The sequence below is a fragment of the Rhinoderma darwinii genome, chromosome 7 (assembly GCF_050947455.1).
Source record: "Rhinoderma darwinii isolate aRhiDar2 chromosome 7, aRhiDar2.hap1, whole genome shotgun sequence".
Lineage (NCBI taxonomy): Eukaryota > Metazoa > Chordata > Amphibia > Anura > Rhinodermatidae > Rhinoderma > Rhinoderma darwinii.
This window is the reverse complement of record NC_134693.1, coordinates 23,335,441-23,351,659: the sequence shown is the minus strand read 5'-3', so window position 1 is coordinate 23,351,659 and position 16,219 is coordinate 23,335,441. Positions and strand designations below refer to the sequence as shown.

The following is a 16,219-nucleotide window of genomic DNA, read 5'->3' as shown; positions in this document are numbered from 1 at the left end:
AAAGGAAAAGTAACAAGTTTGTGGAGCCTTATTTTAATTTTTTTTTGCATGGTAGATAAACAGTTGCTAGCTGTTGTATTGTAGAAACCATACTGTTACACTGAATCCTAGATGCACCACATCTTTATAGTGTGCCAGTTTAGAATACATACAAACATGTATATATCGTTCCGTTACTATAATTTCCCTTTTAAAATTGTTGTTTCGAAGGTAAAAACAGTCATCAGTCTCCTCTTTACTGTTTGTTGATAGGACTTGAGGAAGATTCACATCGATGACCTTCAGATGTCCTTGGACAAAGTAAACCACAAAAGGCTCCAGGGGTCACCGTGCAGAACTACATCACTACTGTCTCGCTCAGCTCCACCATCAGTCCTAAGAAACCCACCCAGTCCTGTTCTCAACCGATCCTCCCTTAGAGACAGGTAACCATCACGCCTCATGTATTTGCTGTGTTAATTTTTTTTTTTTTGTATAAGCACGAAAAATATTTGGTCAATTTATTATAATTCTTCATCGCAAAATTGCAATGAACGTCTTGCACACGACCTTGATACGTTGCGGACAAATCAATCTCAAGGTGTTGTTTTTATGTAATCTTTTTATCTCAGGAATTCTGTCCCATCTGCAACTGTGGGAAGGCAGTCAGCAGAATTGCCGCCTAATTGTTCAATATACAAAGTTGCTGAGCGCTTAGATTTTCTGAAAGGAAAGGTCCGTATCTCAGTCTTTTCATGGAAGATGTCACTCGCCGTCCGTCATAGCTGAAAGCAAAGTAGAGGCAAAGTGCGAGGAGCCTGGCATTTTGTTATAAGAACAATTTGTCACCAGACTTTTAATACAGTGAAATTCCTTTAATCTAGCACCCAGTAATCCCACAAAAAGTTTTTTTGTTTTTTTTCCCCTCGGTTATAAAACGGAATAGTTTGTAATCTGTCATCTTTGTCGGTTCCTATGGATGCCAAATTAAATATTTTATGCAAATAAATCTTACGTACATATAGTTTTTTTTAGAAATCCATTAGTGCGTCTAAATATATAAAACTTTACACTAATGAGGTGCATTTCAAAGTGACGTTTTCCTCAGCTTCCTACAGCCTGTAGCTCTCCCTACTCACTGTAAATGTTTGGAAACCTCTGTATTATTAGGCTGTGGGCAAAAACAAGGGAACCCGGTCACAACGGTGACAAACCGAAACCATTAGCAAAGTTTCCATCACCATTAACTTCAATGGTGATGCAAACGGAAGCAAAGGTTTCCGTTTGCCTTTCCGTTGAGGGGTTCCCCCGATGGAACCCCTCAACGGAAAGGCAACGCTGACGTGAACAGGCCCTTATAAAAACAGAGCTTTAACCCCAATAAAGAAATGATTCAGCACAGGCGTTTGGACCTAAAAACGACATTCATTTTACGGGTTTGTAAAAAAAAAAAAAAAAAGATTTTGTGCAGGGGTTTTAGAAGACAATCGCCATATTCACCTACATATATTATAACACAGATTCCTAATCAGTCTACAAGTAAGGCCTCGTTCACATCCGCTTTCGCTTTCCGTTGATGGCTTCCGTCAGACCTTTCCGCGGTAGGCACCCATCAACGCAAAGGCAAACGGAAACCGTTATCAACTGAAGCGTTACCATTGCAATCAATGATAATGCAAACGGAAGCTATGGTTTCCGTTTGCGTTGATAGGTGCCTCCCGCGGAAAGGTCTGACGGAAGCCATCAACGGAAACTGAGCGCTGATGTGAACGAGGCCCTAAGTAATCCTCTTACAAATTGCGATTGTGTACCCGGCCATGGCCCGGGAGGGATCATACTCTATGAATGCATTATTCTGTGCAGTGTATGGGGGTATTTGGATTTTATAATAGTTTTTAAATAAACTGCGTCTGGCAGCCCTTTTTAGGCGACCCTCTGCCCCATATAAACGTATGGGTAATGTATAGTAAACGTCTGTATACTGGTCTGTAATTTTGTTCTATTCATTGTTGTCTACGTTTCCGGCTCTGCCATTTTAAAGGGTATCAGAAGCTTTAGGGTACGTCCACATGTATCAGACTTTTTCCGCCTCAGATTTTGCTGCAATGCCGTGGCAAATCTGCAGCAAATGTCTTGTGTTCCATGTGGATTTTGCTCTGATTGTGCTGTGGATCTGCTGCAGATATCATCATCCTATGCAACATTAGCGCACAAGAATGAGCGTGCTGCGGATTAGACACCAGAAATCTGCAGCATTCTCTCATTCTTTTTTGGATTTTTCTGCGACCTGTGTGTGGAGTTTTTGTTATCCCCATCCACATGAATTGTACTGTAAATTGCAATTGCAAATACCGCTAATCTGCATCAATTCTGCCTCGTCTGAACATGACCTTAACCCTTTCAGGAACAGACCAATTTTCATTTTTATGCCTTTGTTTTTTTCCTACCTGCCTTCAAAAGGTCGGGACAAATTGTACTTTCGAATGGCAATATTTTATATTGTGTGTGATGTACCGGGAAGCTGAAAAAATTCAGAATGGGGCGGGATTGGAAAAGAACAGCAGTTCCGCCATTTTCTTATGGGTTTCGTCTTTTAAGGGGGTTTTCCGAGAATATTTTTATTTTTTTCTAAAGGCAGGGAATGTGATGAACTAACAAAAGAAACATGACTTAGCTCGTATATCCCCCACTGCTCCGATGGTCCCGCCGATCTTTGTTAGCTGTTCTGCAGCGATGATGGGCCAACTACCTGCACGTGACCGCTGTATCAGTACCAGTGATTGGCTCCAGTGGTCACATGGATGAACGGAAGGTCATTGCTGCAGGGAAATCAATAAAGACCGGCGGGAACACTGGGGCGATGGGGCTGTAGCTGCAGTGGGATTGAACAGGTGCGTATTGTGTTTTTAAATAAAAATATATATATATTTATTAACTTTGCTGCCCTTAGGACTATTGTAAGATCCTCTAATGAAGAGATGCTAATGAGCTAAACAAGTTTGATCCTTCTCCTTCAACTGGGTTTATGTGTGATATTCTAATAAGGAGACCAAACTCTCAAGAGTCATGGAGGCTCGGTGTTAGTGCCTTCTAGACAGTCACCTAGGCTTCATAGAATTTCATAGTCTCTGCTCTCTCCTCCACTCTCCCTTTTCAGTGCCTGCTACTGTTTTACATTGATTTAAATCGAGATTTGTCGGCCATTCGGGGTTTGTGGAAAGCTGAGTGATTGTTGCTCTAAGCAGTATTCGTTGTCCGACTCCTTTCCCGTTAATTCCTCGTGTTATTCAGCATGCACGTCTCTGATCTATATACCTCACAGTTCTATCATACTTTCCCCACTAAAGCTGCCAAGACATATCTGGTTGTCAGAAAATGACTTTCGGATCATCCAGCCGCACAGCGCTATAAAAATTCTAATTACCGTGAGTCGGAACTCAGATCTTTTTTTTTTTTCAAATGTGTGGGATGCTGTTAAACAAACAATGTTCCCTGCGAGCCAAGGTTTCCTGCTGGAATTATAGACCCTGACAAGAAGCAACATTTCACTGCTATATTTGTTTCCCTTAGAAGCAAAAATATATATATTTAGTGTTTTTTGTGCAAAAGTCAGAGAGCACCCTATTTAAAGGGGAGATTCTCCTTTGCAGCTATTTTTTTTTTTTTTAATTATTCCAATACATCTATAGTTGAGAAATGTTGCAGATGTTCTTAAATAAAATTTTCCGTCTTGGGTTTGCATAGGAGCTCTGGACCCACATGTGTCTCCATGGTTACAGACTACAAACAAACCCTGTGTAGTCTGTTCCTTCAGTCCTACTTCTTCCATCTGTCTCTTCTTATTAACATACATTTGGTAAGTCCGCAAGAAGTAGGGGACAGATGTATGACGATATGACCGCAGGATTAGACTATAGAGTTTCTTTCTAGTCTGTAACCATGGAGACACGCAGGTCTGCATAGGAACTGTAAACCCAAAATGCTAGATTTTGAATTAAGACTTTCTGCAAAGTTGCTTCATTTTAGATGCATCGGAAAAACAAATAAAATGGTTGTAATGATGGGCATAGTTAATATTTCAGTCAAAACGACCATTCGGTACAAGCTTTAAATTGTACCATGTCAGGAAAATGACCAGGCCTAAAGACTAACTTCCATCTTTTTGATTTAACATGATTACATATAAAGCTATATAATACTATTCTCTTGTTCGTTATTGGAAACTGTTAGCAAGCTGGTGTTGACAGATCTGATTTATTTTTACTTTGAATCTCGGTTACAGAGGTTTTCCAGACATTGGGCCATTCTCTTATATTGACGACCTATCCACAGGATAGGTCATCCGTATATGATTGGTGGGGTCCGACACCTGGACGCCGCATCGATCAGCTGTTCCGGCTACCGCCGGGCACCGAATATTAAGCAGTGGTCAGCCCGGAAGAAGATTGCACTGGTCACGGTACAGCGGCTGTACTGCAGCTCTGCTCCTATTCAAGTGATTAGGAGCAGAACAACCTGCTTCCGGCACCAACTACTGCATAACGTTTGGTGCCCGGAGGCAGCCGGAACATCTGATCGGTGCGGCGTCCACCAATTATATAGTAATGACCTATCCTGTGCATAGGTCATCCGTATGAAAAACCGCCTCATGGCTGTACAACCCCTTTAATACTTTGGGTGCTTGTTGATATCTTGCTGTGGTTCTGATTTGGCTCAGTAGCATCTTTAAATAGTCACTAGCTTTTCAACCAACTTTGCATAAATTAATAGTACAAGCAAATATAAAAAACTTTGTAATATATGTTATTCGAGAAAAATTCCTCTTTTTTTTCCCCACTTCTGATGCTCCTTTCCTCCCCCTCCTAACTGTTCACTCACTCTGAATTTACTGCTAAATCCACCTCCTCAAGACCAGACGGATTATTGGCTCACTTACACCTCTTGCACGCGACCAAGTTCCGGCCGTAAAAAATGGCCCGTGCGTCAGTCGGATTTCCAGGCCCGACCGCGGTGCAGGTGAACGGGACTCCTGGCATCATAGACGTTTTATGATGCTAGGAGTCTCTGCCTCGCCACGGAGCTGCTGTTCCGAACTGAACAAAATGGTACAGAACAGCAGTTCCGTGGGGAGGCAGGGACTCCTAGCATAATAAAATGTCTATGATGCCAGGAGTCCCGTTCACCTATACCGCGGTCGGACCGGGAAATCCAGCCGACACTCCGACCGTGTTTCTTAGCCCGATCTCCTCATGTCAAGAGGTGTTAAGGATCGGCTTACAAGTCTATGGTGAGTAGGGAAGAGGAGCAGAGTGAGAGAGGCAGAGTCACACCGAGATTCTGCAGCAGCTTCTTGTAAATATTATGTTACTCCGATGCTGGATTCTCAACTGTTACTGCTGTAATCTTCTCCATGCAGCTTCTATGTATATGGATTCTCCTCTTCTATGTGTGCAGTGTATATACATGATAGCAGTTAGGCTCCACCAAGTAGCTCAGAGAAAACTGAGATTTAGGGAGAGAACCTGGTTTAAAGGCACTGTAAAGCTATGTATCTTCCCTTTGGGCTGACCAATGGGGTCCACCTCCTGGTGATAAACTGTTATTGCTAAGGGAAGCTGCTGATTCGTCCACTTTGTCCAAATCTGGTATTACACGGTGCCTGATCAGTGAGTAATGCACCTAGTCCACAAGCGCAATAAATACTCCTTGAGGCAGCTCTGCTTTGGAGGGGGACCTAATAGCACGCATGGACGGGGGTGGAAAAACCCCTTTAACACCCATGGCAGCTCGACTAACCCAATAATATCCAGTGCGAATATTCATGACTCATATAATATTGTGGTCATTTGGGTGTTCTTGTACAAGGCCAGGATCACACACACCGTTTCGATGCAGTTTTTTGAGCCAAACACAGAAGTGGGCACTAAAGAAAAGAGATGCATCAGTCTTTCCTTTATATCTTCCCCCTCCTTTTGGTTCCACTTCTGGCTTTGGGTTCCAAAATTTTTCCAAAAACTGCTTTAAAACTGTGTGTGTGATCCTGGCCTTAATAAGTTGAGCTCTCCTGGGTATTAATACAAGCTATTCAATTATAAGATCTGTCAACAGCAGCTTACCGTTTGTGTTAAAGAGACCCTTTCACCTCCCCATACATGTGCAGCATGTAATGGGGAGGGCTGCAAAAACCCTGGGGCACATGAATTTTTTTTTTCTACCTCCCACCGTTATTTAGATATCGGTGCCGTTATATTTGGCACCCGATATTTAAATAACCCTCTGAACAGTCAACGGGGCGTGTACTGTCAAGGGGGTGTGTTACTATAGCTGTGACACTGTCCAATCAGATATGGACAGTGCCACAGCATGAGAGCGTGTGCGATTGCAGTCTTTTCACCCGAACAGGCAAGGGGGCGTCAGTGCTACGGACAGTGTGAGCTGGAGAGGAGAGTGCGCATGCGCGCTCTCGTCTATTCAGCTCTTGTGAGAGATCAGTCTTGTATTTTGCCTGACGAACTGGCAAGGGGGCGTGTCACTGCTACGGACAGTGTAAGAGCTGGGGAGCGCTCACACTGTCCGTAGCACTGACGCCCCCTTGACTGTTCGGGTGAAAAGACTGCAATCGCACACTCTCTCATGCTGTGGCACTGTCCATATCTGATTGGACAGTGTCACAGCTATAGTAACATGCCCCCTTGACAGTACACGCCCCATTGACAGCTCAGGGCGTTATTTAAATATCGGGCGCCAAATATTACTGTGCCGATATCTAAATAACGAAGGAGGGTAGAAAAAAATGTAAAGTGCCCCAGGGTTTGTGCAGCCCTCGCCATTACATGCTGCACTCAGCTTCAAGTAAAACCATCCATAAATGAAGCATAAACGTAGTAAAATATATCGCTGAGGTGTTTGTTTTTGATATTTTTCGGACTACAGTCAATATGAGGGGAAGCTCCACTTTAATAGACCTTGTGCTAAAGCTTCTCTAAATCAAAATCTCCTTTCTGGCTCAGAATAAAACATGATGTCTGATCCTAAGATCTTATAATTTCATTTTTTTGCAGCTTCCTCAATTTCCCCCTCGACAGTAAAAACACAATAGGAATAGGATATTTTATTAGCCTTTACTGCTGAAATTTCCTCAGTGCTTTATCCTTGTACTGAACTGAATTTACAGACCCTGTTACCTGGAATTTAATGGAACATGGAACAGACGGTGTGATGATACCTGGTCGCTAAGCCACTTGTACAAGCTTCACACGTGGATGCACTTGATTTAGGCCTTTCAGCTTCCTTCCACCTACTTTATCAAAGCCACTACTCAAAGACACTCACGCTGGACCTTGATGGGGAGAAAAGTCACGCGAATTCTGACCTAGTCGCCATTCTTACCGTAGTCCCTAGTCCCCCGAAACTTTTTCCCTCCTAGGAAAAAATTGAGGTCGCTCGAAGGGAATTTATTAAGCACTCTATGGTGGTTTACTGGCGTCGAAAAGTTGCAATTTGCACAATTTTTTTTTTGCATTTTTACACCACCTCTGCTTCGTTGTGAGCGGGGTGTGGTGGGAGGTGCAGGGCCACGGCAGCCCAGCGCAGTCCCTATAATTTACGCCAGAAACTGATGTGCATTATAGCTGAAATCTACTCCAGCTCGTAATAATTTAGGCGCGTTTTGCTCCACTGCGCTTTATATTAAGACTTTAGTATGAAACACCAGTCTTAATAAATTCCCCCAAATGAGTTTAAAGTAACAGTCGCGCTGATACTATATAGTATACATACATACATACTGTACACTCATACAGGGTGATGTCTCTTAGTGTAAACCTCTTCTACAGGGCGCTATCCAGTGTGGGTTAAGGGGGTTCTCCTGGACTTTTATATTGATGTTTTATATCCATAGGATAGGTCTTCAATATCATATCGGTGGGGCTGCGAGTCCTGGCACGCTTGACGATCGCTGAATGAAGTGGGCGCAGTGTTTGTCACACTTTCCAGGCACCGTGTCATACACTTGCGTAGACGCCGTGCCTGGGATTGCCGTTCTGGTACCATTCAAGTGAATAGGACGGAGCTACAATCCAAGGCACAGCCGCTACGGGAGCATATGGCACCGTGCCTGGTAAACACCGAAGAGGCTGCAGTGTTTGTTGCCACGGCCCTTTCAGTCAGCTGATCGGCGGGGGTGCCTGGACTTGGGCCCCCACCGATCCTGAAGATAGGCCATCAATGTAAATATCCTGGAGAACCCGAATCCGCATTAAGCCCACACAGAGAGAGAGATATTAGCCGGTCTGCAGCTAAAGATGGAGGAGGTTGGGAGACGGGAGTTATTTCTCTGCCTGTAAGGCTTTGATCACAGAGTTTTTCGCAGGAATAAAATCCCAAACGGAATTTTGAGGCAGAGTTTGTCCTTCCTGCACGGCGTTTGCCGTGATTTTCGCCGCGTTTTTCGGTCGCGGCCATTGAGTGCTACGGGCAAAAAACTCTGCGAAATACGCTCTTTCTGCATCCCATTGATGTCAATGGGATGTCAGGGGCGTAAACGCGTGAAGATGGGGCATGTCCTTTTTTCACTTGCGAGGCGGTTTTACCGCTCGCCGGAGAAAACCGCCTCCCATTGAAATCAATGGGACACATTTTCGGCAGGTTTTTGACTAGTTTTGCGCATCGGTTTCCGCTCCAAAAAGCTCGTCAAAATACTCCGTGCGAACAGGGCCTTAGATTTCTGCTCAACTTCTTACTGTAGCAACTTGCATAGATCAACTTTACTTTACAATCCCCCTCCCCCATGTTTTACAAGATTTAGTTTCTCTTTAATAACCGATGTGTCAAAGAAACTCCACCATTGATAACATGAGCCCCTTTGTGCCAGTGTCCCGCGATCTCTCTTCCTCCTATATGCACACCCTCGGGGGAAGCTGGAAAAGTTGAGCGTTCTATTTGCAGAGATTCTGTGTGCTTTGTCTTTTTTTTCCCGTGCTCGTTGCGATCCCCACAGATGTTTCCAGCATGTCATTGTTTTAAAAAGATAATTGTTTGACATTTGAGACAGGACTTTGTATCGAGTGATAAACCGTCAGAGCGTGAACCGTTCTGTGGATTTTTTTTTCTTTTCCTGTGTTTCAGCTTGTAGTAACCAGCTTTTAATCCCGCGGAGAGTCTCACCATTGTCACTCCAGCTAATCAAGAAATCTTGCTGTTGAGAGAGAAGATTATTTGCTTTCTTTATTTTTGTCCTTTCTCTTTTATTTGTGTCTTTATCGCTACGCAAACAGAGGCGAAGCGTGCCTCACCGCCACACCAGAGAGGAGGCCGGTTGATCACACTTGACAGAGCATCTTTGAAATGAATTATGAGAAGGTCTCCTATTGATCTGACTTTTCTTTTTTTTTTTTTCTCAGGTCGCTGAGCAATAATTCCTAAGTGTTTATACAATCTATTGAAATCAATAAACAATTTAAACCGGTGTAACCGCAAAATGTTTGCCAGGTCCGAGGAACATTGAAAGTATGACCATGAATGCGACTGAAGCATTGTCGTTTTTTTTATTTTTATATATAATCGGGGAAAGGGGTTTTCCTAATGAAAATGTTGTTTTTTTTCCCTCGTTCCCTGATATTCGAGCTAATTTATAGGACAGAATTTCATGTCTATACTAGTTGCGCACTGCTTATATAGCAACGACATATTCTGCAGCGCTGTACAGACATTGTCCTCACCCGCAAGAGTGACTCTCCCCAGTGTGGCTCACAATCTTGTTTCCCTAAGGGTATGTGCACACGATATTGACAATTACGGCTGAAATTACGGAGCTGTTTTCAGGAGAAAACAGCTCCTGCATTTCAGACGTAATTGCTCGTACATGAGTTTTGCGGGGCGTCATTTACGGACGTAATTTGGAGCTGTTCTTCATTGAAGTCAATGAAGAACAGCACCAATTACGTCCCAAGAAGTGTCCTGCACTTCTTTGACGACACTGTCATTTTACGCGCCGTCTTCTGACAGCGACGTATAAAATGACAGGTCGTCGGCACAGAACATCGGCAAACCCATTGAAATGAATGGGCAGATGTTTGCCGACGTATTGGAGCCGTGTTTTCAGGCGTAATTCGAGGCCTCGTTTACGCCTGAAAATAGGTAGTGTGAACCCAGCCTTAGACAACATGCACACAATGCGTATTACGTGCAGATTTTCCTGTGTCCGCGTAATAAAGTACCTGCAAAGTAAATGAGATTTCTAGTAATCTCATCTGGACATTGCAGAATTTTTGTTTGCATGTAAATTGACAGCGGTGCATATTTTAAATCCTGCAGCAATATCCATTTATCTTATGTTTCATCTCAGAATTGTATCTGACAAGTTTAAAAGAAAAAGAAAAAAAAAACGCACTAAAATATGCACCTGTTTCTGCATCAAAATGTGAAAAATGCACCATGAGGCCTTATTCACACGAACGTGTCCGTTTTGCGCACGCAAAAAATGCTGCGTTTTGCGCGTGCAAAAGTTCAGTGTGACGTGTATATGGTGCGTGGCTGCGTGATTTTCACGCAGCCGGCATCATTATGACACTCCCTTTTTATGTGATGACACATTAAAGAAGGAGGGGATTTTATGTTTCCCTTCTCGTCTTTACCAGCTGTAGCGCGAATCACGCGTGTCACCCGGAAGTGCTTCCGTGTGCCGTGCGCGATTTGCACGCACCCATTGACTTCAATGCTTGCGTGCTGCACGAAACACGGGCAAGTATAGGACATGTCGTGAGTTTTACGCAGCACACATAGGCTGCGTGATCATCACTGATAGTCTGAACGGCCCCATTCACTAGCATAGTTCTGTGCAACGCGTGTGAAAATCACGGGCGTATGACACGTTCGTGTGAATAAGGCCTTAAGTGCGGATTTTACCTGCAGAATTACCTGCGTGTATCTGCGGTTTTATGCATATTTTCTACACCAAATTAGGCAACGTGTGCATGTAGCCTAAGAGGAGGTTTTACATAGGACGATTATCGGGCAGACGAGTGCTCCTATAACGCTCGTTCCCCATCATTTCCCTGTGTAAAAAGGGCAGCAATCTGCAAATGCTCGTTCATCTGCTGGTCGTATCGTTTTAAAAAAGTAAAAGATTATCGTTGTCGGCAGCACATCTCCCTGTGTAAACGCGCTTCCGACATGATAATAATGGATGGGGATGAGGGATCGGAGTAACGACTGCTCGTCCCCATCCATAGCTCCGTGTGACAGGAGCAAACGAGCGCAGATCGACGATGTCTCGTTGATTATCGCTCGCTGCATCGGCCGGTGTAAAAGGGCTTTTCGGCCGGGTTCCCTCGTAGTGTAAACGCTGTGGAATTTCCGAAATTCTGTGCCGAAATTCCACAGCGTTTACAGCAGCAGCAAAGTGGATGAGATGTAGAAAATCTCATGCCCACTCTGCTGAAAAAAAAACTCTGCGTAATCGTGACCTGCATAAACTGGGGTCCCTATTTGTCAATTTATGCTGCGTTTTCGTTGCTTTTCTCGTTGCGAGTTTTCCCCGTTGAATTCAATGGGGATGCAAAACATGCAATAGAAAGCCAAGTGTTGCGACATTCCGCCGCAAAAATTGAAACTCGGGGGGGGTGGGGGAGAAATAAAGAAACCCCAAAGAGCATTCAGACTCCATGCAGATTTTGCCATTGATCGGATTCAAATCCAGGACCAGTGCCACCTTTTTAAAGGGGTTGTCCAGTTTCCAAAACCTGTTTCAATATATCCTTTTTGTGAAATCTGCGTTAATAGAGGGGAGTCCTCTGTTCCGGATCCGCATCTCTTGTCCAGAGAAGAGTGATGACAAAGAGCATCTTTCGCCCTGGAGGTCCTGTTCTGTCATGTAATGTATTACACAGACAGCCCTTTGATATAAATGGGCACTGTGTAATGCATAATTTCCCCTGTGGTGGTGCTGCAGAGAAACTGAACACTTACTGCCAGGTCTCTCCACAGATTCCAGCTCATCGCTACGGGTCCCAGTAGGTGGACACTTTATGATCTAGAGAGACTCTTCTAGAAAGTAGGGATTGTCCAGATTGGAGGACCCCTTTAATAAGAAGGTACAGATTATGGAACTAATGTTAGTTCACCCTGAAAAAGTATGCATTCGCCTCTTTTGATCTGTATTTGTGGATGGACAATGGTAACCTCTATATATAGCTTGAGGGCACATACCCATGAGCTCGTTCAGATTCCATATGGAAAAGGTACTGAATATTAGTCTTTGGCCTACATGCAGTCTGTCATTTTTATTTATTTATTTTTTACACAATCATTTGCTGTAAGATTTTCCCATATATGACAAAGGAGCCATTTTTGTCGAGATTTTGCTCTCATGCATTAAAAAAATCCCTAAAAAAAACGTATTTATCGCTACACTTCTGCGTTATCTGTGTTATGAATTTGTATTCAAACCTCATAGGGAACGTTAAAACAAATCATTAACGATCGTGCTTCTCACAGCAGTATGATAGAGTAACCTTGGAAATTTGAAATGATCCTGAATGTAAATTCTCGTGGGTGATTCCTTTTAAAGGCTATATATGTACACCTTTTGAGATCTTTTTTATTTTTTATTTTTTTATATATAATATTGTTCAACAGTGTGATTGGTGCAATTTCCTAAATACATTTTTTTTTTTTAGAATAATGTTTACTTTTTGAGATACAGCTGCTTTGTATCCTGTATAGAGAGCAGCTGTATCGTTTGCTAGGACCTGAATCTGTCATGTCCGTGGAACTGACGCGTTCAGCAGGGAATGAACATCTTTGTTATGAACTTAGATGTGATCGGTAACGGCTCGAGCCTGCGTGTCAGACATGCAGGACCCGCTGTCGTGGAATCTGCTGACCTGACGGATTTAGGGCTCCGCTCTAGATACAGCTGCTCTGTATACAGGATACTAAACAGCTGTAACTCAAAAAGTAAAACATTTATTTTTAATAAAATGTATTTAGGAAGTTCCACCAAAAACACTGATACACACTTCTATTAAAAAAAAATAAAAAATAGAAGGCCATACATTTGAAAATTAGAAAAAAATTTAAAAGGCCCAAATTTTTTAATTCTGTTTAATATTGCCATTTCTTTTGTGGTGGCCATTTCGTAAAAATGACAATCGGAAGTGCCGCCATTTTTAGGTTTTGGCGATTAGCTGATTGCTATGGGTCTGGCAGCTGAAACCCCGTTGATCAAATTACAGGCAATGAATTTGACTGCAGTGGCCACTGCAGGAGAAATGTGGTATTACATATTGCCCATTCATATGCTAATACATGGTCACACTGGTTCTCCAGTGTGGGAGCCTTTATTAGCCATAGTGAAGAGCAACTGCAAAAAGACACAAGTCCCAAATAGTGACCCCCGTCTATGAAGTCCATATGCCATAATTCAGCATATGTATTGAGGTTGTCCTGACAACCTCTTTGGATTGGGGCAGGTACATCTACAGCATCCCTCCAGTAACGTGGAGACTTTGCAATCATCAGCATGATTGACCATTGTTTCGAGTTGTCAGTGGGATGAAAGTGCAATATCATATCACCCACGTAGACCGACGTTGTCACATCACAGCATTGTAGCCTGTATGATCAGCTCCAGTGGCAAATTGAAGACGTACTCCGACAATTTTTTTTTTTTGCATGCCTTCATAGATCCTATTCTAATAATAGTGTGTAATTATTACTTGTTGACAACAAGTACAGTACAAAAATCTGTTCCGTTGTAATGCTGTTGGGTCACGTGACTGAAAGGGCTCATCCACACGCTGCGTAATTGCAAAGTTTTTTCCGTCTGGGATTGCAGACGGAAAAAACGCTGCAGTATATAGTAGCAGCATAGTGGATGAGATTTAACAAATACAGATCAGAAATTGATTTGCGGTGTGAAATTTTCGGACCTCCGCATGTCCATTCCTGCTGCGGAAAATGGACTGCATTGTTGCGTTTTTCAGAGGAGATGTCACCGTCTCCTAACATTGCGAAAAACGCTGCAAAATACGCACCATTTTCTGCTGTAAAAACTGCAGGAAATGGTGTGTTTTTGCCGCAGCGGAATGTCTGCTATTCTCAACGGAATTGTTGCAGAAATTTTCTGCAGCAATTCTGTTGTGTGTGGACAAGCCCTAAGGTGGCCGGCCCCCTGTGTTTTATAGCAGTTTCTGCATGAGCCGGGGGTCACCATCATCCTGGGTGACCCCCTTCCTGATGGTTACAATGTGCGTCCTCCACGTTGCGTTGTCTGATTGCCGCCCTCCCAGGCCGCTAACACCTCCCTGCTGGCTGCTGCTCCCACACCCCTACAAGAGCAGGGGCTGATGAAGAACAAAATCCCAACATGGCAGCCGCTATAGAAACTCAAGAGGTCGCGGTAAGATGGAGGACTGCACTAATTATTACAACTATGCAATTGTTTAATTAAGTTACCGGTGTGGGGTTTATGGGCAAAAAAAATATCACCGGCGTGTTTCTTTAATGTAGTTGTTTGTTCAGTCATCCCATGCGCCTCAAAGAATACAGAAACGTACAATTTTTTCATCAGTGAAGTTAATGGGATAATCAATCTGTTGTGTGTTTTTTTTTTTTTACATTTAAATCCGTGAGACGGCAGATGGAAAAACTAATGTCCATCATTTTGAAAAATACTGCATGCAGTATTCTCCTGTCCCTATGATGATGATAACCCTGTATTAGAGGGGCTGTTTGATACTAGAATTTTTATTTTTTTAAAGAAACAGCGCCACTCTTTTTACATGGGCTGTGTCTGGTATTGCAGCTCGGTCCAGTTCACCTAAGCAGCATAAGCATGTGTAGCACCCTGTTATTTTAACACTATAATCCCAGAGTTCTGCCCTGTATGGCAAACACACGACATTTGCAGGCTGTGTTATGTGTTGGTGTTTGGACAGGTTTTTTGTGCCCTTTGTAAATGCTGCCATTTCCTTTTCCTGCCGCTGCCGCCACCTCCACCGTGATTAACGCCTGAAAGTCCCATGCACTTCACTATATGCAATTTGTAGATCTTATAACCACTTGTGCCTGTCGCCATAAATTTCCATTTTGTGTATATTCACCTAAATTAACGATTATACATCTTTGGGGAATTGGAATCATATTTTTATACTAGAAAACAAGAATGTAGCTGCTTTTAAAATATTTTTGGGATTTTCTTCTGAAGGGGAGTCTGTGGGTGACCCAGTAAACGTGGCAAACTATCCCCCCACTATATCTGAATTGGATCATGCGATCTTGGCGATACGTGGTAGCTGTGGGGTCGCTCGTGAGTGGTCTTCCCAGACTTATTTATTTTGCTTGCGGCACAGGGAGTCATGATATTTAGTGGGTGGTGGTGCACCTCTAAGGTTGAATTCATAGGGACAGTATGGCGGCGCACAGGGACCCTTCCGGTCAGTATTGCATGAGCTGCCTCCATATTCTCCCCCAAAAAGGGGTTATCCCAATTAATCCATTCTGTTGAAAACCACCTACATCCACCTAAAGATAAGATTTAAATGTTTTGGGTGAAAATTTATCTTTTTGTTTAAATGTTCCTCTATTTGGTCTGCCTATTCGCGCCACCGCTGCGGTGAGAGCTTTTGGGTGGGCATTATCACCACGGCTATTCATTCATGTGTATCCCCCCCCCCCCATGCTATGGCAAAAGTTGTGCGCGCTACACTTCTTTTGCAAGCGGAGAAGATGGCAATAACTCTGCTTATTAGAGACGCTGAGGATGCCGCTGTGCGTGCTCGTTTTTTTCTAAGCCAACAATAATTGCAGCCTGCTCACCAGCAGGGGTCGCTCCACCACTGCCGCAGATACAGTGAAGAGGGCAATCGACTGCGCATGCATGTCCACCCGTACAGGGTACGGAAAGTGGATGGACTGAAGGGTGAGGAGACTCGACTTTAGGGGGCGCTATAACCATACAGTAATCAGTACATCTCCGCACAGAAAATTGATGAAATGGACACGCTGGCCTGTTCTGACATCTTAATCTAAATTGTCGCGTCGGATAACCTATTTAATGCCTCAATGAGACTATAAGATAGAGAATTCAAAATGTTGTCCTAACCTTGCATTACCCTTTTGCTGCGGTAACTGGTTTGTGGTACCGGAAGGGACCGGGCCACAGCTGACTTTCCTGATCATTTATTTCATAGCCGACGTCAGAGTTGTGACTGTGGTTTGCACAACCCCAAAAGGTGAG

At 43.4% G+C, this 16,219-nt stretch overlaps 1 protein-coding gene across 1 annotated transcript in view; it reads left to right on the top strand.

Annotated features, from left to right (window-relative positions):
- Positions 1 to 16,219, top strand: part of SPATA6 (spermatogenesis associated 6) — a 51,552-nt gene that overhangs the window by 23,767 nt on the left and 11,566 nt on the right. Inside the window, exon 7 of the mRNA XM_075832969.1 lies at positions 253 to 425. Within this exon, the coding sequence (XP_075689084.1) occupies positions 253 to 425 (173 nt within the window). The remainder of the gene's footprint in view (positions 1 to 252; positions 426 to 16,219) is intronic.